The 22,322-nt window shown below is 40.1% G+C and overlaps 1 protein-coding gene across 6 annotated transcripts in view; it reads left to right on the top strand.

The window, feature by feature from the left end:
- The window catches only part of LOC125461181 (zinc finger protein 512B), a 100,567-nt gene that overhangs the window by 58,562 nt on the left and 19,683 nt on the right, over positions 1-22,322 (top strand). For 5 of the 6 annotated variants that reach the window (XM_048549659.2, XM_048549663.2, XM_048549658.2 and 2 more), the window contains exons 5-9: positions 8,304-8,476; positions 10,630-10,844; positions 17,102-17,194; positions 17,765-17,893; positions 20,144-20,268. In XM_048549659.2, the coding sequence (XP_048405616.1) occupies positions 8,304-8,476; positions 10,630-10,844; positions 17,102-17,194; positions 17,765-17,893; positions 20,144-20,268 (735 nt within the window). The remainder of the gene's footprint in view (positions 1-8,303; positions 8,477-10,629; positions 10,845-17,101; positions 17,195-17,764; positions 17,894-20,143; positions 20,269-22,322) is intronic. The other variant, XM_048549662.2, reaches the window with a different exon arrangement.

Raw genomic sequence — 22,322 nt, 5'->3', positions numbered from 1 at the left:
GTTTTTATTCCTCCTGCCTGTGCTTTCTGAATACCACTGTTTTCTCCAACGCAAATTTCAAGGGAATCTGTAGTTAGGGCAAAGAGGAAGAATGTTCTCACCTGATTCCCCAGTGTTGTGTGACCCTGGAGAAATAACAGCTCATGTGGATGCAGAGTGTGAATAGTAATTGACCTCAGTAATGTTGACCAAAGCCTTGTTTCTTGATTGTTGCCAAGAGGTATGTGAGTTCAGTTCAATCAACTGCCTTTTCTTCATCAGGGAATGTGTTGATAATACATGAGGAAACACTTTGTGTTTGCCTCAAGGCAGTGCCATAAAACATCGGTTTAATGAGCATGGACTGGCCCAGAAATGACGTTTTCTTGTCTGCGAGCTAAAATTTTAGTGGCAATTTGTTGTGAACAAATAGTGAGAAGGGATGTAGGTCTGTATTACAAGTTCTGAGTGTCGTACTTACTTGTCATACAGAGCAGTGTCATTAACTTAGAAGTTAACAGGAGCAGGTTATGCAGGCAGTTTTTTTGGGTGCATGTGTGCAGAGAGGTGGATCAAATTTCAGACAGAAACTTTCTGTACCACCTTTTCTTTAAAAGCTTCCCTGCCTGAAATTCAGCCTGAGTGTGCTGAATCCTATGGGACTAGTTCAGCCCAAAGCATTACCAAATCATCAGGAAGATTGTTCATCTTGAGGTAGGAGGAGTGAGTCTGGACCTCAGTGCTGTTGGGGAAGTGGACTGTCTGAACATGATGTTTATAGGACGGGCAGGGGAATTTAAGGTGGATGGTCTAATTCACTACCTTAATATGGGTATCTGATCCTCACTGGGGACATTGAGTCTTACCAAAATAAAAGAGGGACTAATCCATGATCCAGGAGAGACATGTACCACATAAGAAGTTGTGGAAGTTTGGTCTGAGAAGGCTTCAGAAAAATTCCTTGTGTGGTATTGGAGGTTGACAAAGACGGGATAATCAAAAGAATTCCATTCCTAGCCCACATGAAGTGCTTAAAGACAACTATCTTCTTCTCAGATAATAAAATGTGAGGCTGGATGAACACAGCAGGCCCAGCAGCATTTCAGGAGCACAAAAGCTGACCTTTCGGGCCTAGACCCTTCATCAGAGAGGGGGATGGGAAGAGGGTTCTGGAATAAATAGGGAGAGAGAGGGATGTGTTGGAGATGGCCCAGGTGAACTTGAGGTTTCCACTCCCGCACATCCCAGATCCCCAATCCTCTACATTGGGGAAGCCAACCGGGGGCTTGGGGACCGCTTTGCGGGGCACTTCCGCTCGGTTCGCAGTGGGTGGCTGCACCTCCCAGTCGTGAACCATTTTGACTCCACCTCCCGTTCCTCGGATGATGTGTCCGTCGTGGGCCTCCTGCAGTGCCACAATGATGGTTGCAGGAGCGGCGACTCGTGTTCCGCTTGGGAGCCCTGCGGCCCGGTGGTGTCGGTGTGGACTTCACGGGCTTCAGGGTCTCCCCTTCCCCGCTGCGTCCCAGGGCCGGCCCGGTTCGTCCCCGCCCCCCGGTGCATCGCAGGACCGGCCCGGCTCGTCCCCTCCCCCAGCTGCATCCCGGGGCCAGCCCAGCCTGTCTCCGCTTCCCTAACCTGTTCTTCCTCTCACCCATCCCTTCCTCCCACCTCAAGCCGCACCTCCATTTCCTACCTACTACCTCATCCCGCCTCTTTGACCTATCCATCTTCCCTGGACTGACCTATCCCCTCCCTACCTCCCAACCTATACTCCCCTCTCCACCTATCTTCTTTTCTCTCCATCTTTGGTCCGCCTCCCCCTCTCTCCCTATTTATTCCAGAACCCTCTCTCCATCCCCCTCTCTGATGAAGGGTCTAGGCCCGAAACGTCAGCTTTTGTGCTCCTGAGATGCTGCTGGGCCTGCTGTGTTCATCCAGCCTCACATTTTATTATCTTGGATTCTCCAGCATCTGCAGTTCCCATTATCTTCTTCTCAAACCATTCTCCATCTCTCATTTTAATCTAATGGATTTCATGAGGTCTCGGGAGATTGCTAGGCTCTTGTTATGTATGTAAAACAAGCTAAATCAAAGATTGCCAGCCTAACTCAAATACTTAAATTGCTAGTCTGCCTCCTAGGAATTAAATGGCTATCTGCTCTTTGTGCTGCTTCTGTTAAACCCTGAGCGGAAGTGTGAAGTTGGTGTTAGAGCAGTTTGGGATCTGGTTTGAGTATTTTTAAAAATTTAATACAGTCCTAACCCCAACCCATCTGATTCTGGGTGTTGATACTCCAGCCCATTCTGTCTGCTCTGGTAATACTGATGTAGTTCTTCAGACCAGAGAGTAGGACCTTGTAGAACTAAGCAGGATAGCCGGCTGGCCAGGATGCTTTTTCTGAATAGAAGCTTTTTACTGCTCATTAACTGAACTCAAGGAAATATTTATAGAGATGGGGAAACAGAAGATTGTGAAGTATTGTCTCTTGCTTTTGTGGTTTGGCATGATTGCACCAAGTAAAACTTCTCTGATAAGAATATTGCACAGAGGCTGTTACTTTTTGTTTTCTGCCTACAGTCACTCACCTGGGCTACTTGTGCATGTTGAGCTTTGCTGCATTCCAGCCAGAAGAACCTGACTGTTCCCATTTACTTACACCAATCAGGACAGCATGAATTGATTAATCTCTATTCTCCTGAAAACAGAAGGCTCAGGACTGATGTAATGGAGATTTCTAAAGTTATGAAGGGGTTTTATAAAATAAAGACAGAGAGTGATTTCCACTTGAGTGAAAGAACAAAACAAGAATCAATCAATGAAAGATAATCAGTAAGAAATCCAGTTGAAAATGCAGGGAAACTTATTTAAGTAAAGATAAATAAGAAGATAGAAGTTTCTGCCACAGGAAGTGGTTGCAGTGAATGACATTGATGCATTTCAAGGGAAGAGCTAAATAAACAAATGAGGGAAAAGGGAATAGAGATGGAAAAAAGGTTTGAGTGGAGCATAAACATTGATCTGGACTGGTTGGACCAAATGACTTATTTATGTGCTATATATTTTATGTCTTTCTTTGTACTGTACCTGAAATAAATGAATGAGAATCCAATCTTGAGTTCCTTTCAAGATATTCTAAATAAAGCAAAGAAACTTTCAAATCCTGACAGACTGAAAAGCCATGCCTTTTTATCTTTGAACTCTCATGTTGATATATAGATTGAACTCTAAAATATTCTGTAATCTGCATATATCCAGAATAAGGAGATGTAAGTGTTAGTTGTTGAATGATGAAAGGTATCCAGGCAGAGCTGAGAGTTTTGAAACTGGCAAGAGGCCTTCATGTCAAACTTTAATTAAAATATGAAAATACATTTGAAGGCCAAGGAATAGAGGATATGGATCATCGGCAGGCATGAGTTTAGAATGGCATCATGGTCAGCACAGGCATAGTGGGCTGAAAGGCCTGTTGCTGTGCTGTACTTACCTTTGTTCCGTGTTCTGTATATGTAGTCATAATGTTACAAACTACAGAGTTAAAAAATAAAACTACCATAATAAACGGATTCAAGGAGAAGATAGATAACCACTGAGTAGATGTTTGCTTGGATGAGGTGAAAAGGGAGCAAGAATGTGTTATTAACTGATTGGGCTAGATGGCTTAGTTCTATACTGTCCAATCTCTGTAATTCTGTCTTGACATGCAAAGCAGTGGCGCTGTATCTCTGTTTTATAATTTTACACATGCAATAACTTGGGCTCAATTTAAACTGATAATTAAACAATACAAATAAACTTCCTGCTCGGATCACCTAAGTGTAATACAAGTGACGACTCCCCGAACCTAAATTGTCAGCAATTCTGAAGTATTAACAATTCCACCAGCATCTGTGCCTTGTAACTTCCCGAAACAGCACATTTTGCCTGCACAGACTTGGATTTGCTTCTGAAGGAGCCAGATTGTTGGCAGATTTTTGAGTCCCCATTTCCCTAATTAGAGTCAGGAGCAGTTATGACATCCCTTTGGGCATACTGTTAACTGACGCTGTCATGGATGAGAAAAATGAGCAGCACCTGATGAAGCAAAGAACAGCCAGGTTCATTTTAGCCAGATGTAAACAATCAGCCAAGCTGTAGCGTAGGCGTGTATTTACCAGATGACTGATGCACCACAAAAAAGCTGGGGAATCCATTACCTTCAGAATTGCAGCAAGGTCTGACAATCTAGTTTATAGGCCTACTTAAAGTCCACAGTCTCATTGTTAGTAGCTGTCTTACTTTGCAGGCTCCCATAAAACATCCCCTCAACTTTTAGTCTCTCAGTACATAGAGAATACTACTGAGGAGAGCCTACAAGCTCAATCAAACACGGCACTTATGTACAACAGAAACTGGAAGCAATCCATCCAGCCTTTGGGCATGACATCTGAGCATTTTCAACTCATGGTTTCATTTTAAACTAAACCTCACAGTCTCCCAGTAAATCCAGCAAGCCTGTTGTAGAGCCTAGCAGGCAGCGTGGGAAACCAGTCAGCTGCAGAAATGGTCTTGGCAGAGTAAATAATTCTGGGGAGGTGGATGGGGTAATTGAATGATCCTGGAGCATCTACCTTTCTTTATCAGAGCCACAAGGATCCATGCCAAAATTAAACGAGAAACACTAATGTGGGCCTCTGCTGACCTGATCCTGTTTGGCAGTAGCTTTGTTGGTATTTCTAAAATTGCATAAATCATGTTTGTTCACATTGTAATTATGTCATGTCTCATACATCAATAATATTTATTAGACTACTGCCAGCCTGCCGTGGAAGGCCTTTAAACTCCTGAAGGCCAGGAGTTAAAACTGCAAAAAGTGAGCTTTCACTGGGCTGAAAGTTTGCTAACCTTACCCAGATCATTTGCATAAGGTTGGTAAGACTAAAATTGTACTTTATACATCAGTACCAAATATGCTGGAGGTTATTACAGTGCATTCCCCTGACTGTGCACTTAAGGGCATGTGCGAAAGGTCAAATAAGTGTTCCAGATTTTGGAAGGGCTCACACCTCTTGTACACTTGCCTGACCCTTAGCATGAGCTTGTCAGGGATAATTTCTACCAAGCCTATATCTGATCCAGTCAGCACCTTCTACGGGAGATCTGTGGTATCCACAAGCAGAAAAAGCAGCAGGGAGGTTCTTCAGCTAATCAGAGTCATAGCCAATTCACCTAACCTCTGCATCGTTGGACTGTGGGAACACCTGGTGGAGATCCATGCAGACATGGGAGAATGTGCAAACTCCACACAGAGTCGCTTAAGGGTGAAATTGAACCCAGCTCCCTGGCGCTGTGAAGTAGCAGTGCTAACCACTGAGCCACTGTGCTTCCCTATTGTTAACTTCTATCACCTGATTGTTATACCCAAGACCTTTCTTCAACTTGACTGAAATAGTTTCTAAAAAGAAAGAAGCATAGACTGAAAATGGCTACAGTGCACCTGACCACACAATGTGGCAAACTCTCAAGACACATATGTGAAATAAGTGAAGACATATGCCATTGAAATTTCTATTTGTATATAAACGCCTTAAGATCAGGCAATGACAGTCAGCACCAAAACATTTGCATCTCCTGTTTAACTCACACCTGTATGATAATTTCACACATTGAGAGATAAAAGGCTCACCTACTTATTAGCCAGCCGAAAAGACAATGGAGGTAGACTCTGAAATACATACGGAACTTTATTTCCACAGTTGTTTTTGAGCAGCTAAGTAGAGAACAGAAAATGAATTTGTGACCAGAAGAACTGGAACTCTATCTTTTCCTGTCCTGTTTCTCTCATCATCTCAGATTCCGCCACCATTGAGAATGCAACTCGACCACTAAACTACTCTCATCTCCGGTTAATAATCTAACACCTAAAGAACTATAAGGACTATTTAACTGTGCAACCTTTATTTTCCCTACTTATGCCAGATACCTTCTCTTTAAAACTTTACCAATGTGTATGATGTTTTGTTACTGTTCTTTTAATCGGGGTTACTAGACACAAAAATTTCTCTTTCTTTCACTCAAGAAAATATTTGGTGATTGGCTCCTTTATTTTCTGGTGATCCTCATTTTTATTGAAATTGGATATCTGCCTGCTGAAAGGAAAATAAAATCTAAAAAAGGTTTATCATGACTGGCGCAGAGGGTTAAAAAAAGGAGTTGGTTTTCCCTCCTCAGCTGGTCATAACACTAGGTTCACACTGTTGTAGTGATTTCAGCACCAAGTCTATCAGTAAATACTACAACAGCACACCCTGTGGATGGACAGGGTATCTTTGACAGAAACGTCTGCATTTCCACATTTATTTTGTTCTGATGATGAATGCCAGACGTTATTATCCAGCATACCCTGTAGTATTACCCAAGTAGTATTAGCCTTGGTGTTCCTATAATAGAAAAATGTAAGACTGTATCCAATTAGGATCATTAGAGGTTTCTATTATTACATTCCTGGGTAACGGTATCATAGATTGGATAGACAGTACTGGCATATACTACCTGTTTAACAGTCCATCCTGCATATTTATACAGGTTTGGGCTGAAACTTGTAGAGGCGATGTGTGTTTTGCCTACCTGCCAGAGGCCTATGCTTGGGGAAGGCCTGCTAAACTACAAGCCAGTCAGCATTGAAGAGACTTTTGGTGGACCTTTTCCAGGATCAGGACCACTGTGGCAGGACGTTCCACTCACCAAGAACTGCTGAACAATCAAAGGCCAGCAGTTCTTTGTCATCTGGGAGAAATGATAGCTGCTGCCAGGGTGACAACCAATGGAGGCCCAGGATGGTGGAGCGCCCAGGCCAGGGGTGTTTACAGGAAGGATTTGTAGGCTATTGGGCTGAAGGGTGTTCTTCTGCACTGTACCAATTCTGTGACTTTGGCTAGGAATGCATAAGAGCGTCAGCATCAAAGATAGAGGCTGGTGCTAAATATCTCGCCTGTTCATGATGCTGGATCCCTTCTCAGGCACTGAGTGTTTTTGAGCAAGTGGCCCACCATCTCCCCACCCCACTCCATATCATCTGTCCCCCTCCATCCAGAATCCTTTCTGGATTTGCTTGTCATGCTACTACACATTTAATATTAGCGGCAGCAGGATGAGGCCCTTAGTGGTAATTAATTACCCGTTTAAGGGCTTGAATTGACAGTGAGATTGGAAGTAAACATGGACCTTTCCACCCCAGAATTAATTTTGCTGCGGGCAGAAGGGTAGCAGGATGCTTCCCCAGCATCCTTTTGTCTGATTATATTCCTGTAAACCTCCACCCACACCAATTTTAATTTTCCCTTTATTCATTCACAGGATGAGGGCCTTGCTGGCGAGCCAGCATTTATTGCCCATCTGTAATTGCCCAGAGAGCAGTTAGGAGTCAACTACATTGGGTCTCGAGTCACATGTAGGCCAGACCAAGTAAGGATGGTAGTTCCCTTGCTGGAAGGATGCTAGCAAACCAGATGTGTTTCCTCTGACAATCAGCAATGGATTCACGGTCATCATTAGATTCTTAATTCCAGATATTTATTGAATTCAAATTCCACCATCTGCCACGGTGGGATTCAAACCTGGGTCCCCAGAACATTATCTGGGCCTCTGGATTAACAGTCCAGCAATAATACCACTAGGCCATTGCCTCCACTTGTCACAAAAGAGACAACTGGACATCCAACTCAGTGTTATTGGATTTTGTTGTGGTTCTTGAGTATTTAAAAATGAATGAACCATAACAGCTTTCTTGGCTCTAAGCAATCACATGCTTGCTAGCATACAGATTATTGCCTACAAACTGGAGCTTAAGGGTGAAACTGGTTCTCTGTTCCCACAGTTAGCTAGATTCTGGAAGAGTGCATGTGTGAAGTTTAGTGTCTTGTCAATTAACCATCTGCATCTGCAGAATGATGTCAGTTGTTAAAGTTACAGCAGCTTTGTCTGCTGCTCCTCAAGTGATCCTGTGGCAAGTCAACTACTATTATTTTCACTGGCAAAAGCTAACCTAGAAAGACTCTGGCTCCAGGAGGTGAGTTTTTCAGTTGTTAAACATAATTTTATTTCATGTAAGTAAATTTGAAAGGCACTTTTTTTTTGCATTGTTGAAATGGTTGGGAGAATTCCAAAGCATAGTGTGAACGTATATACATAGATATTTGCACAACTATTCAGTATTTTATGTTCTTGTTTGGTACCATTTGCATTTATAATAATGTAACTGCTCTATTTTAGAATTATTGCCATTGGTAGTTTGTTAAGTATTTATAATACCCACAGAACTTATAACAAGACTGTTTTATTGTAGGGTATTGTTTCAAAGAAGTGTAGTCACCAGTGTCTTCTATGTGAAGCTTCTTTTACATCTAAGTCCCAACTGGAAAAGCATAAACAATGGACACATGAAGAAAAAAGAACACAAACAACAGAGTTGGATGAGAAAGTTACAAAATCAGTTGGTCGAGGTAGAGGTAGAAAAAGGTATGTTCGTTTTGGAGAGAATTTTGTATTACATTAATTGCCTTTCATAGAGTTTCAAGTTGTTTAGAAAATTGGATTTTTTTTGTTTAATATTTTTATTGCTTTAATATTTTCATCATAATGTAATTGTGGACTAATACCCAGTATGCTTACCATAAATGTAAGGGGCACTACATATTGTGAAATCCATTTAATGTTAAGTGATTAATAATGTATGATCCCAATTACAACTTTTGTCGTGAACCTCTGTTTAAATTACTCTTTTAGCTTTATATTTAAGTAGAATCATAGAATCCCTACAGTGTGAAAAGAGACCATTCAGATAATCTATTCTGCACTCCCTGAAGAGCATAACATGTAGACCCAGCCCCCTACCCTGCCCTACCTTCATAACCCCAGATTTTACCATGGCTATGGACGATTTAGCCCGGCCAGTCACCTAACCTGCACATATTTGGACTGTGGGAGGTAACTGGAGCACCCAGTGGAAACACGCGTTGACATGGGGAGAATGCACAAATTCCACGTGGCCAGACACCCAAAGCTGGAATCAAACCTGGATCCCCAGCTTTGTCAGGCAGTTCTGAGCCACTGTGCTGCCCATTAGAAGTAGCACTGTTTCTGTTTCATGTACTTCACAAAAATATACTTAACTTATTATTGTGATACTATCACATATATTGTATTAAAATGTTAGCATATAACATTCCAACATACACTGAAACATCTAACACTGCAAAACTTAGAATAAAACTGCAAGCAGTTAATTGAAGTACTGATTATGGAACTATTCAGTGCTAAATGTTACATAAAGTCAATAGCTAAAACAATGATTAGTGTGTAAAACAGGAGATATAGGGTCAATGTCTGCTGAAGTTAAAGTAACATTGCATTGGAGGACTGTGGTATCCTCAAAACTCTTAACCAGCTACCATAGATTAGCCATTAGGTCTATTTCCTCCCCTCAGTGATTCTGCACTGGGGAGCATTTCAGTCCATCTACTACTTTACAGCATGTCAGTCTTTGCTGCCCCTCTGTATTGACTGGCCTCGCAGTTCATTTGCCTGCCGTTACTGACAACCGTTTTGGACATTATTGCACCCTGTCTTGTGTAGTGAGAAATGTTTTAGTTGCAGCACCTATTTTTTCTTCCTTTATGCCTTCTCTTCTGTCCTTTCCGCCACACCCTCCTCCATGTCCATTTCTCTCATCTTGCTCTTGCTCCTCCTCATCCCCTTCACCTAATGGCTCATTGTTTCTGGTTCCAACACTCTCTTCCATTCCTCTCCCCTTTCCTCCCTCTCCTCCCCCGCTCGCTGTCAGCCCCTGTCAAAATATGCTTTATTTGTATAATGTGGAGAAGTGTATCACATAGTGTTACATGCAATACAAGTCTGTTTGTCTCAGTATAGTACATAAGGAGCATCACTACTCTCACCAAAGTAGATTATCCCATTCAACAATGTAAGTTTAAAGATCCAAGATACAAATATTTCCAGTACTTACAAACTGCTATTTTGTGTTGTTCTGCATTATGTTCCAACTTGCAAACAGATCAACTTGTAAATGGACTCAAGAATGGAACCCACTTACATCCCAGGGACTGCTTGTACAATGATGATTCATGTGAAATAATCTGTAGTATGTACAGCTCAAGGGCGTATGTTATGTCCTATTCTTCAATATATTGTAGCAGGAAGACCTTAGATAGTACACGTGTGGCATTGAGTCTCATAGAGATTCCTCCAACCTGTGATCCATGTCTAATTACATCACCCTGGACATTGGGATGTGGCTGTCAACAACATTTACATGATGATAGCTCTTTGCACTAGAAAATAGCAAGTTTTGTACAGACCTAAATGATGATTCTCCAGTAACTCCCCACTACTGTTCTTTCACTCTCTCCTTACCACACATCTCCTTTGACATCCCATTTTCCTTGTACCTACCTCCTCATTTTCCCCTATCTAGGTTCTGTTTTCCTCCGCCCCCTAACTGAACACTTTTCTGAGTCTTTGTGCAATAGTACAGAAGTATTTTTTAATGAAGCTAGTTATGTCTTGTATGTACTGGGACGGCAGTACCGTTATTGAGCTTTTTTATTAATATACTCAGTGACCAATAGCTGAAAATTTTACTTCTGTTTCAGGGCTGCTGAAAATGCAGAAACATTACCTAAAAAGTCTAAGCAACAGAAGAGAGAATTAAGTAGACATTCTGAAAATGGGGAATGTGCAACACAGAACAGAGAAAACAAATTACCAAACACTGCAGATGCTCAAGAATCTCTGACGTCTAATGAATTGAGCAAAGGCAAGAAGCAGGTCTCACTCCCTGAGGAGGATCCTGAGAGAACAAAACACAGTAAGCTGACAACAGTTCAAAGTGGTAGTCGTGTATTTAGTTTCACTGCAGTTATCTGAAAAAAATGTTTATTTTATAATTATACTGTAATTAAACATTTCACTATGTAACAGAAATAGGGAAATAAAAATGTTCTGAGGAAGGGTCACTAGACCCAAAATGTTAACTCTTTTTTTCCTTCACAGATGTTGCCACTTTTCCAGCAACTTTCTTTTTGTTCCAAATAAAAATGTGCGTTTATTTAACAGTTAAGGTTACTTCTTTGGAGCTTCCGTGCAGCCAACTTCTCTTCATCCATCCTCTATGTTTTGACTGATAGTACATTTCTCCTTTGATGATACAGCAAACTGTTTATTAACTGGCACCTGTGGAATCAGTAGTGTTTCAGTTGATCAAATATTCCAGTTGGTCAAGGTCTACACAATCAGTGTAAAAACACACACTACGTAATAGAAATGTAATGCAGGAGATATAGATATCACTGCTATAATTTATTTACAGCAGAAATCACATAAATGATAATGCAACTTTATCTTAAATAAAACTTAGTGGCAGAGAGCCTTCTCAATCCCATCCTCAATTCATACCCCATTATTGTGATAATACAGTAAATTTCTGGTATTCCAAGTATATGATTTTTGCTGGTTTATAGAGAACGCTCATTAATAAGGTGGCATATAAAACAAAGTTTGCTGTAATACCTCAGCAATTATATTATCTTCCTAAATTACAAACCATTACCTGAGCCACAATTCTTCCATGGTTCGCAATCTTCACTTGCCTTCACCCACTGTTTTCTTACTGAGCTTTCCTTCTAGTGACTGTACCTCATGATGACCAAAACATCAATAAATTCTTTATACTGCATGCTTTTCAGGCTCTTTAACTTGTACTATACCAATATGTACGAACAGTAATTTTGTTGCCAGGCCAAGAGAGTCCAATCTAAGCAGGCACCATTATAAAAGCACAAAAAAAATTGTTTTTGTTTGAAGCAGTGTTATGTAATCCAAATTTACTATTTGAGGCAATCATGTAATGACAGTCAGAATATAAATGGTTTTTGGGGAGTTGAACACAATAAGGACTGCACTGCAGATTCTGGAAGCCGGAGTCTATATGTGTGAGGCTGGAAAAGCACAGCAGGTCAGACAGCAATGGAGGATCAGGTAAGTCAACAGTTTGGATCGAAACCCTTCACCAGAACTGGGCAAGGAGAAGGGAGCTCGGACATAAATGGAGGGACAGGAGTGGGTCTGAGAGAAAGGTAGGAGAGATGGTAATAGGTGGATTGAAGTAGGGGGTTATTACAATTGGTCCATGGGAAAGGTGGTGCGGATAGGTGAGTAGGAAGATGGACAGGATAGGTCAGGCCAGGAGGGGGAGGCCTGGACATGGGATAAGGCTAGGGTTGGAGGGATTTTGAAGCTGGTGAAGACAATGCTAAGGCCATTGGGCTGTGAGCTTCCAAAGTGAAATATCAGCGGTTGTTCCTCCAATTTACATTTGGCCTCACTCTGACAGTGGAGGAGGCCAAGGATGTCATGACAGTTCATTAACTTCGTCAAAACCTTCCAGCTCACCCTCAAATTCGCCTGGAATATTTCTGATAACTTCCTCCCCTTCCTGGACCTCTCTGTCTCCATCTCTGGAAACCGACTCACCACCGACATCCATTTCAAACCCACTGATTCCCACAACTACCTCAACTACACAGTCCTGTCACCCACCCTCCTTCAAAAATGCTATCCCATACTCCCAATTTCTGTGCCTCCGCTGCATCTGTTCCCAGGATGAGGCGTTCCACTCCCAGGATGAGGACATTCCAGATGTCCTCCAACTTTAGTGACCGTAAATTCCCTGCTTCTGTAATTAAGGATGCCTTCAACTGTATTTCCTCCATTTCTCGCACTTCTGCCCTCAAAACCCTCCCCCAACAACAATAGGAATAGAGTCCCCTTAGTCCTTCCATACCACCCCACCAACCTCCAGATCCAATGCATCATCCTCCAACATTTCTGCCACCTACAATCAGACCCCACCACCAAAAAGATATTTCCCTCCCTGTTGCTGTCTGCTTTCCACAGGGGACAGTTCATTCCATAACTCCTTTGTCAGCTCTTCACTCCCCACCAATTACTCCACCACACTCAGTAACTTTCCCGGCAACACCTGCCACTACACCTCCCCTCTCACCTCCATCCAAGGCCCCAAACAATCCTTCCAGATCCAGCAGAGATTCACCTGCACTTCATCCAACCTAATCTATTGCATCTGTTGCTCCCGATGTGGTCTCCTCTACACCGGGGAGACCAAACGCAGGCCCAAAAACTGGTTCGCGCAACTTCTATGCTCTGCACACAACAACCAATGCAACCTTCCAGTTGCCATCCATTTTAATTCTCCCTCCCATTCCCCGGAAAAATGTCTATCCTTGGCTTCCTCCACTGTCAGAGTGAGGCTAAACGTAAACTGGAGAAACAACCCCTGATATTTCACCTTGGAAGCTCACAGCCCTATGACCTTAACATTGATTTCACCAGCTTCAAAATCCCTCCATCCCCAGCCTTGTCCCATATCCAGGCCTCCCCTTCCTGATCTGACCTGACCTGTCTATCCTCCTACTCACCTATCTGCTCCACCTTTCCCACGGACCAATCATAATAACCGCCTACCTGCATCCATCTATCACCATCTTTCCTACCCTTCTCCCAGTCTCAACCCCTCCCTCTATTTAGTTCTAGGCCCCTCCCCAGGCCCCAGTCCTGACAAAGGGTTTCGGGCTGAAACATTAACTTACCTGCTCTGCAGATGCTGTCTGACCTGCTGCGCTTTTACAGCCTCACACCATTAGACTATAAATGGCTATTGTTTATCTAGTAAAATCTCCCTTATTTGATTTCTTTTTAGACACTCTCCAGAGTCCCTGCTGAAACATTTAGAATAATTTTTTAAGAATTAACCTGATCTGAAACTAACCTAGTAAGTGAAAAAGAATCTTAATCTGTTTATCAAGCAGATTTATGCAACAATTTGTGCAAGTACCTCTGGCAGCATTGATACCCTTGGATTTGATGACATTGAAGTTATTTTGAATTTTTTCATTGGTCCTGTTTTAACGACTAATACTTGTGTACAGTTTTGAATCTGTTTACTGTCGTGAAGATTATGTATTGTTGACTTAAAATCTTTGCACTAAACGTTTCCTTTGTGGATTAAGATGACATCATATTTACCTCGTGATTAAATTATTAGCAGGTATATTGGTTTACCAGTGCTATTGCTGACTTTGGGAGAATGTCCTATGATTGTAAGATTACTATGATCGATAGATTAGCTACAAATATTTCTATTCAAATATTGTTATAGTTCCATAGCAGTCTATGTTCTGAAACATAAACTAATTTATTGATTTGTTTTCGATAAAGGAAGTTGCCACAACTACGAATGTATACATACTTATGGTTTGGGGTTTGTTAGCTTAGTTAGCTGATTGTCTAGTCTCCAATGCAGAGTAACACCAACTGTGTGGGTTCAAAACCTGCAATGGCTGAGGATACCATGAAGGACTTGCCTTCTCAACATTTCCACTTGCCTGAGGTGTGGAGATGCTTAGGTTAAACAACCACCAGTCATCACTCTGTAATGAGCAACCCTATGATCCAGTAGGACTATGGCAACTTTACAGATTACCTTTACTTATTTACAAGGCACCAGTATACCAACCTACATCAGTTATTGATTTTTGCCAGTTCATGGTGTTATTCTTATTCTTCTATTGTAACAATTTGAAAGTCAAAAAGATTTCCCATTGTCCCAGGGTGGACAGTTTTGTCATTAAGCTTAATACATTTGTTTCTTCTGTTACACAAAAAAGGTTTCCAGGTATTCCAAATAATGGGGGCAGAAAATTCAAGTAGCTTGTATTTTCAGTAATGAGGGTACTGTTTCATGTCCAAAGTGGCAGCCATGCCATTCCTGCAACTTTCTGATGCAATGACCACCAAACTCTGCAACACTGTTATGTCTGAAAGTGAACTAGTGGAATTGGCCACCACTTCCATCTGACAAGGCCTCTTATGTTCTGTGTGAAGTCATGTACAAGATTGGTACTAACTTATCCATGCTCTTTGATGTTGACAAGCTTTCTGCTTAGCTTGCCAATGAATGTTATTGTGCATAGCCTTCAGTTAATTCTCCATGGAAGTTTTCATGTGAGTCCTCTGCAACAGAACTTATTTGCAAACTCATCAGTGTCCTAGCAACTATGCTGTCTTTTCTCTCTGGCCTGACTGCAGGCCAGTTGTGCCTGATGACTTACAGGATATAGATTCTGCCTCTGGTCCAGTCTCTAAATTATGTGCATTATCACTGAGTTAATAGTTATGAACACAAGAACAAATGATGGTGTGATTTCATTATCTTCAGTCTGTTCTTCCTCTTCCGCTTCACATTCTTAATTCATTGCAAGGTTACCATTTTGGGCACCTGAAAGGAGCAAAGCACAAGATTGATCTGTGTGAGCTAGGGAGAGAATGCTAGAAGTACATACTTAGAGTGTCTGCAGTTTGTAAATTAGAACCAATTGTGGGCTGAGAAGGAAGAGGGACATGGGAAGCAGATTAGGTCTGCTTAACAGGCTTCAGCTCTGTCACCTCAATCATAGTGCTTCCATGATGGTAAGCATGGTTTACTCCATAGGGGTGGACTGCATACTGCCTTGCTGCAACTACAACAATCCATATTTATTTAGCACCTTAATTGTAGTAAAATATCTTAAGGCATTCCATAGGAGTTTAAACAAATTCTTGGTAGGCTTTGACAAAATGGGGCAAAAAGGGCGAAGACGTCTTCTCCCTGATTATTTATGGCTAGTTTTACCCAGTGCCTGAACATGCTGTCCACCTTTTATTTGAGGAAAGTCTTGGTTCAGCATTAAGGAGGCAAAGTCCTGACATAATTGCCTTCTCTGCTATTGCCCATGCTTTATACCTGGAAGATAAGTATTCCTGAAGTACAAGCCACAGAAAAATAAGTCTCTGGATGTTTTATAGCAAAAGCATTTTTAGAAAATTTTTTTAACCTGTGAGCCTGAATATTATACAGATAGTAAACACCATAGCAAAGTACAAATGGCAACATTTTTGGTATTTGGTGCAGACCTTAAGCATAGCATATTTGAGGAAATGTACTTTCAAGCCACAATTAATTTCTCAGTTCTGAGATATTTTATTTTCTTCAGAAATGTAATTCTAGTTACAACACTAAGCATAGGCTTTACAAAATATAGTTAAGAATCATCCTTCAATTTAACTTATGTTCCCTGTATGCAGAACTTATGTCCTTGATGATCATGACTTTACATTTGCTGCCTGATATTTAGTTGTGAGAGACCATATCTTGGGTCTATGACAATTAAAGCATGTTGTAATCCAAACCAGCCACTGTAATGGCACAAGTGTTCTTCCAGTCTCTCAAATAGTGGTGATTAACATTATAGAAAAATGTGGCTCAATGTAAATCAGTGAACCTAGTTTATTTTACAAATGGAAAGTGAGCAAGCAATGTAAGATTTATAGTAAGTCTCACTGTGTTTTGATTTAATCCAGCAGGATTCCATGTAATAAATAAAATAATAAGTTCCTATAAATACATTCAATATCTATTTTCTGGTCCATTGTTTCTGCTCAACCTGATCAACTTTGTCTTAACTAAAGATCTGTTCATTCCCTCTATGATCCAGTTGAGTCTTACACAGCTGCCTTTGACCATATTTGTCCTTGCCCATTTGTTCACCACATCAAAAGAAAACAAGCAACTTAACCTCGTTTTTTTTGTCTTACATCCCCTGCTACTAATTAAGTTGGCCACAATTCCTCCATTTGATAATGCCAGGAAATTATATCCTGTTGTTTTTGAATCAGCTGGACCATGCTGACAAAATGAGTGTTATGTGAGAATTATTAATTTGCAAAACCAATTCCAAAGTTAAAATAATAGTGAACATTGGTGATGTTAGAAAATATATACTCAAAGCATTCATTTGACTTGTCCTTGTCTGGTATTTTAAAATAGTTTATTTTCAATAACTTAACACATCTAGTGAAATAGAATGTATTACTGACAAGCACTAATTTTTCATGTATTTTAACCATTAATTCACAAGCCAAACATGAGTGCTTCTGAGGTCAAATGCAGATTAGGTATAAAAATTAAGTAATTCAGACTGATGTTTTGCAATATGTTGTTTGAGCCAGGAAGGAAACAGAAGACACCTAAAAAATTTACAGGGGAGCAACCATCTATCTCAGGAACCTTTGGATTAAAAGGTAAACGAACACAACAATCAGGTAATTAAAATCTCATTCAGATAATTCAGCTTTGCATTATTATATCTTAGAAGCATTATGAAAATATATTTTAATAATCTATCCGAGATATTCTCATTCACAAGAACAAACATAACAGTATTATGTACTATTTAGAACTTAGATGTTTTGGGTAAAGTTTCTCATAAAGATGTTTCTTTTTGAAAAATATCTTACTTCAATATTTTCAACAAGTGAAACATTTTCTTTACATTTTCACCATCAAGTTAGAATTACTTCTTGCCTCCTTGATTTCTGTCTTACTGTGGGATTTTTTCAGATGCATTGACTTATGGCAGGAAGTGTTTAGTCCAGTGGTTTTTTTTTCCCCCTCTGCTTCTTGGTGGTTAGGTAATTGATCTTGAGTTGAAATTTGTAAGTCAAATGTTGTGCAATGAAATGTTATGTTATCACGTAACTAAGCAAGATGCATTGTGAAAAGAGTAACAAAATATATCTGTGGAATATTTATGTTTTGTCGTAGAAGAGATCAAAATACCCTTAAAGAGAGTGAAAGGACTAATTAGTTATTATTGTGATGATTAATTAAAGGCCTGTCAAAACCAGATGACAAAGGAAGGGGTAAAGGCAAGAAGAAAAATAACAGCACATGCAATGAAGAATTGCAAAGGAAACCTTTAGCAGTACATATTAAAAAAGAAGCTGTCACATATTTACCAGGTAAGAAAACATTTCAGTTTCATCTATAACCCACTCCAAATATTTTGAGTCAAATTTTGAAACTAAATTATTAAAATTGTATGATTTTGCGGTAAAAAATTCGTGTGTAGAACTGAATGCTTTCCTCATTACAAATTTGGAGTTGAGAAGACATTTAATTGGACAGGATAATACTGGGTGGACACCATTACACTTTCCTGTTTCTGACCAGTTTAATTCCAGGCAGGCAGATCTGTGGACAGCCATCCCACAACAATGCCAAATTAAACTTTAGGTGGGCAGTCTAATTAATTAATTTAGTTGGCAACTTTGGCAGAAAGGCTGCTATCCTCAATTGAACATTGGCCATTCCACTGCTGTTAAAGTGCCATGGTCAGATTCCACTGCTTCCTGGAGTGGAGTCTCATTCTGTTAATAGAGAATATTCATGGAGTCTGCTGTGGTAAGGAAATAGTTAACTTTATTCAGAAACATGTGGCTTAATCTTGCCCCACACCTGTAGGAACAACAATTTCGTGTGACATTGTATCACTTCCTGCAATGATGTCCCATGTACCTCATTAAAATATGACACAGTTAAATTTAACTCATTATACTGCAAAGTCAAATTCTGCATTCAGTACTGACAGCATGTCTTCTTAGCTACTTCTAAAATCCAGCCCAAGGTTCCAGCAGCTTTATTAGAGACCAGTGAAAATTCACAGCTCATTGCAGAGGAATTAGTCTATGTTCATCTTTGTTTGCTGGTGCTAGGTGCTATACAATGTCAATATTGTGCTTTCAGCTGCTGGAGGACAAGAGAAGAAAAGCTGGGTTGCTTTATAGTTTTCAACTCGGAAACCAAAACATTAATCAAGCAGTGGCAAAATGACAGACAAGAGTTAAATTCAGGTCTATGGCCCAAAACACTAGGGTACATTTTATTTTTGGAGTGCATTTTCAAGTGACTCAGGCACAAGCCTATTTGAAGCAAGACTTTATTTTCTTCCACAAAATTTCACTATTGGAGTAAGACATCAGCCTGAGTGAAAAGCAATGCTCCAGGTCCTGTCTGGAGATCCTGCTGTAAAGAATTGGGAAAGCAGGGGTGGAGCAAAGGAGGCTGTGGGTGACCTTAAAGAAGTTTATAAAATCATGAGGGGCATAAGATAAGGTGAATAGCATAAGTCTTTTCCCCAGGGTGGGTGAGTTCAAAACTAGGGAGCATATTTTCAAGGTGAGAGGACAAAGATTTAGTAGGGACCTTAGGGGCAACATTTTCACACAGAGGGTAGTTTCTATGTGGAATGAACTGCCAGAGGAAGTGGCAGATACAGAAACAGTTAAAATATTGAAAAAATATTTGGATAGGTACATGAATAGGAAAGGTTTAGAGAGATATGGGCCAAAGGTGCAAGTGGGTTTAGATTAGTTTAGGAGACTTTGTCAGCATGGACGATTGAACTGAAGGGTCTGTTTCAGTGCTTTATCACTCTATGTAACAGGAAACAAAAAGTTGAAATAACTTGCCTCGGAGTTATTGCTTTTCTGGGACTCCTTGAGCCCCAGACCTGCTTGCCACCAAATCTGTCTGGCTCAGAGGCCACAATAACTACCTTAGAGCAGCATCAGAATTGCTGCCAAGCCTTGATGATCCCCGTGGAGCATGATCTCTGCATTTAAAGAAGGAATCCATTCCCCTTTGCTAAGTCTCCTGCCACTTGTTTGTTCAAAAAGTACTGGTTAAATGTGCAAGCAATAGGAAGTCTCTTATTTTACTGCATTCCTGTATTCTATTGAGCAGATCAAGTTAAAGTCATTCCTTCAGAATTAGATGTATCAACAGCTATTTCAAAAGGGATGCTTTCATTTAATGGGCTTATCAATCTGGATGTAGTTTGTATTTTTGCAATGTTATGATACTTCTGCACAGGACCTAATATCACTCATTCCCAATACTCTGAACTCAATCAACAGCAACAACATTTACATCCTTGCTAAGTCTGTCTGCTGAGAAGAACTGTTTTTATTGGCAGTTTACTGACTGGATTCTCAAAGGCCAGTGAAAAAAAAACAGCTGGAACAGTTGCAAAAGAGACTGTAAAGAGTGGTTGTGACAAAACTGTCTTGCACTAGAGTAGAAATTTATTTCTTGTGAATTACCAAGCAACATTGCATTATATAAATAATATGGTCTTAAATATGTGATAAACAATTAATATTCTGGAAGTACACACATTGTTGCTTTTAATGTTATATGATTGACAACAGGAAGCCAGGAAGAAAAGTGGCAGCAGGAGATTTCAGATAGAGGAGAGGTTATCTGTCCAAACTGTATGACTGTACACAGGAAAACTGTAGCAGGCTTGAAGAAACACCTAGAAATCTGCAAAGAGGTACGTAAGATTTCTCTAATGTTAAAAAATACATGGGAGTTGAATTTCAGAAATTTTAAAGAGAAGGTGCATGGTAGTGGAGGAATACAGAAATTTACTAGTTTTGCCACTTCAAGTACAGGTCATGTACGTGAGTTACACCAGTTCCAAGAGAAATATCACTTTCCAGTTAAATTTAATGTCAGCCAGAAAATGTACTCCATGGTGCATGTCTGTAAATGAAATGATAATGAAGGCAAAACCTCCAAGTTCAGAAATTCATAAATTTATGTAAGAATTGAGCCTGACTTGAATTAAATCTGTAGATGAGAGATAAAGTTACCCACTTGTTTTATCAAACCAGGGAGTGGTCGAGCTCTCTGTTCATAGACTTTGAAACATCAGTGTTGACTTGAGTGTTTCCAAAACATCTTTTCTCAGCTGGGAAACTAAGAAGTGAACTTGCAAGCTACATTTCTGCAATTTCAACAGGGATATCTTCTACTTTCATTCCTCTGACATGAAGTTCTTATTGTGGAGTTATTTGTGGATATTCACATACGCAGAACAAGAGAAGGAAGAAATCAAAGAGGAAAAGTTGATGAAGCTGCAAGAGAAAAGAGCTAACAAAAAGCAAAAGAGTTATTAGATTTGAAACTTTCACATTATTTCTGTCTCCACAGATGCTGTCAGACCTGTTGAGTTTCTCCAATACTTTCTGTTTTTTCTTATTATAAGAGGAAAGGAGTTTTAACAGTCTGTATATCATGCAGCTCCCTTGAGGAAACCTTCTTAGGGAGGCAAATGTTCTTTTTAATAAAAGTAGCAATTGCCTCATTGCAAACATTAAGAGCAAAGAACAGGCACATCTTGATCTCTGGACATCAAATCTCAAAGTAACTTTATTTTGCTTGTATATAGTTACAATAAATGGTTCTTTCTACCAATATCTCTACCCCAGTGCCTGTCTGTACCATTTTTAAACTTTTCATAGTGCTGCAACACTATGATTATTTAAGATTATTTAAGCAGGTACTTTGAATATTAGTATGCAATAGTACTCATGTGATTAGATTTGCTAGCACTTACTAAATTTACAAAGCCTGATGATGTACTGGCTTAAAAATATTACAGTTATCTCAGCCATTTTTTGAAAATGTTTCTTATACATTTCACCATTATATGTTCATCCCACTTAACTCATTACTTGACACACATTCCGCATCTTCTCCTTCCTTGAAAGTTTTCACTCCTCACTGAGATGGGATACCAGAGGTTTGAGTCATCTTCTGGTCCCATACTCAAATGTCTTTGTAAGCCTTGACAATGCATACTGTTCAACACCGGAGAATTTCTTTACTTCACTGAAATGCCAATTCTGTTGTGTCAGTCAGGGTGTTTATCTAACAAATTATTTAAGCAGTTCTCACTGATCCCCACAGCTGATGTCCACTCTTGAAAAGTTATGAGCATAGAGTAAGTGTTACATCATAGGAAACAGGTCTTGGATTTATCAGGTCTGTGAAGGTGTTTCTCCACATGTTTCCCAGTCCAATCCCTGTGTCCTGCTTGCTACCCTATCCTTTAGTGTTTTTGTTTTTAAGCATTTGCTTTACCATCTGCAAGAATACAGTTTTTACTCAATCTCTCCTTGCTGAGATTATTTTCAATTTGTCCTTCTACTATTTTACTCATTACAGTAAGCAATCAATAACTAAATGCACCCATCCTATGTAATTCCCTGATTTAAAAGTACACTTTCTCTGTGAAAGCTGAGCAGGAGAGTGATCAAAATAATTAACTGTGGTTCAGATACTCGGTGGTATAATCCCATTGAGCTGTGGTGGATTTGTGCATGATATTTTTGCATTAGAATTTCACAATTTTTTTTCTCAATGTATCAGGAAGGAATAAAACGTATTTAAAAATAACTAGATATTTTAGATGTGATAATGGGAACTGCAGATGCTGGAGAATCCAAGATAATAAAATGTGAGGCTGGATGAACACAGCAGGCCCAGCAGCATCTCAGGAGCACAAAAGCTGACGTTTCGGGCCTAGACCCTTCATCAGGG

This window comes from Stegostoma tigrinum, chromosome 19, assembly GCF_030684315.1.
Source record: "Stegostoma tigrinum isolate sSteTig4 chromosome 19, sSteTig4.hap1, whole genome shotgun sequence".
In the NCBI taxonomy this organism is placed as follows: domain Eukaryota; kingdom Metazoa; phylum Chordata; class Chondrichthyes; order Orectolobiformes; family Stegostomatidae; genus Stegostoma; species Stegostoma tigrinum.
Note: the sequence above shows the minus strand (reverse complement) of the source record. Positions and strands in the feature narration are given on the sequence as shown.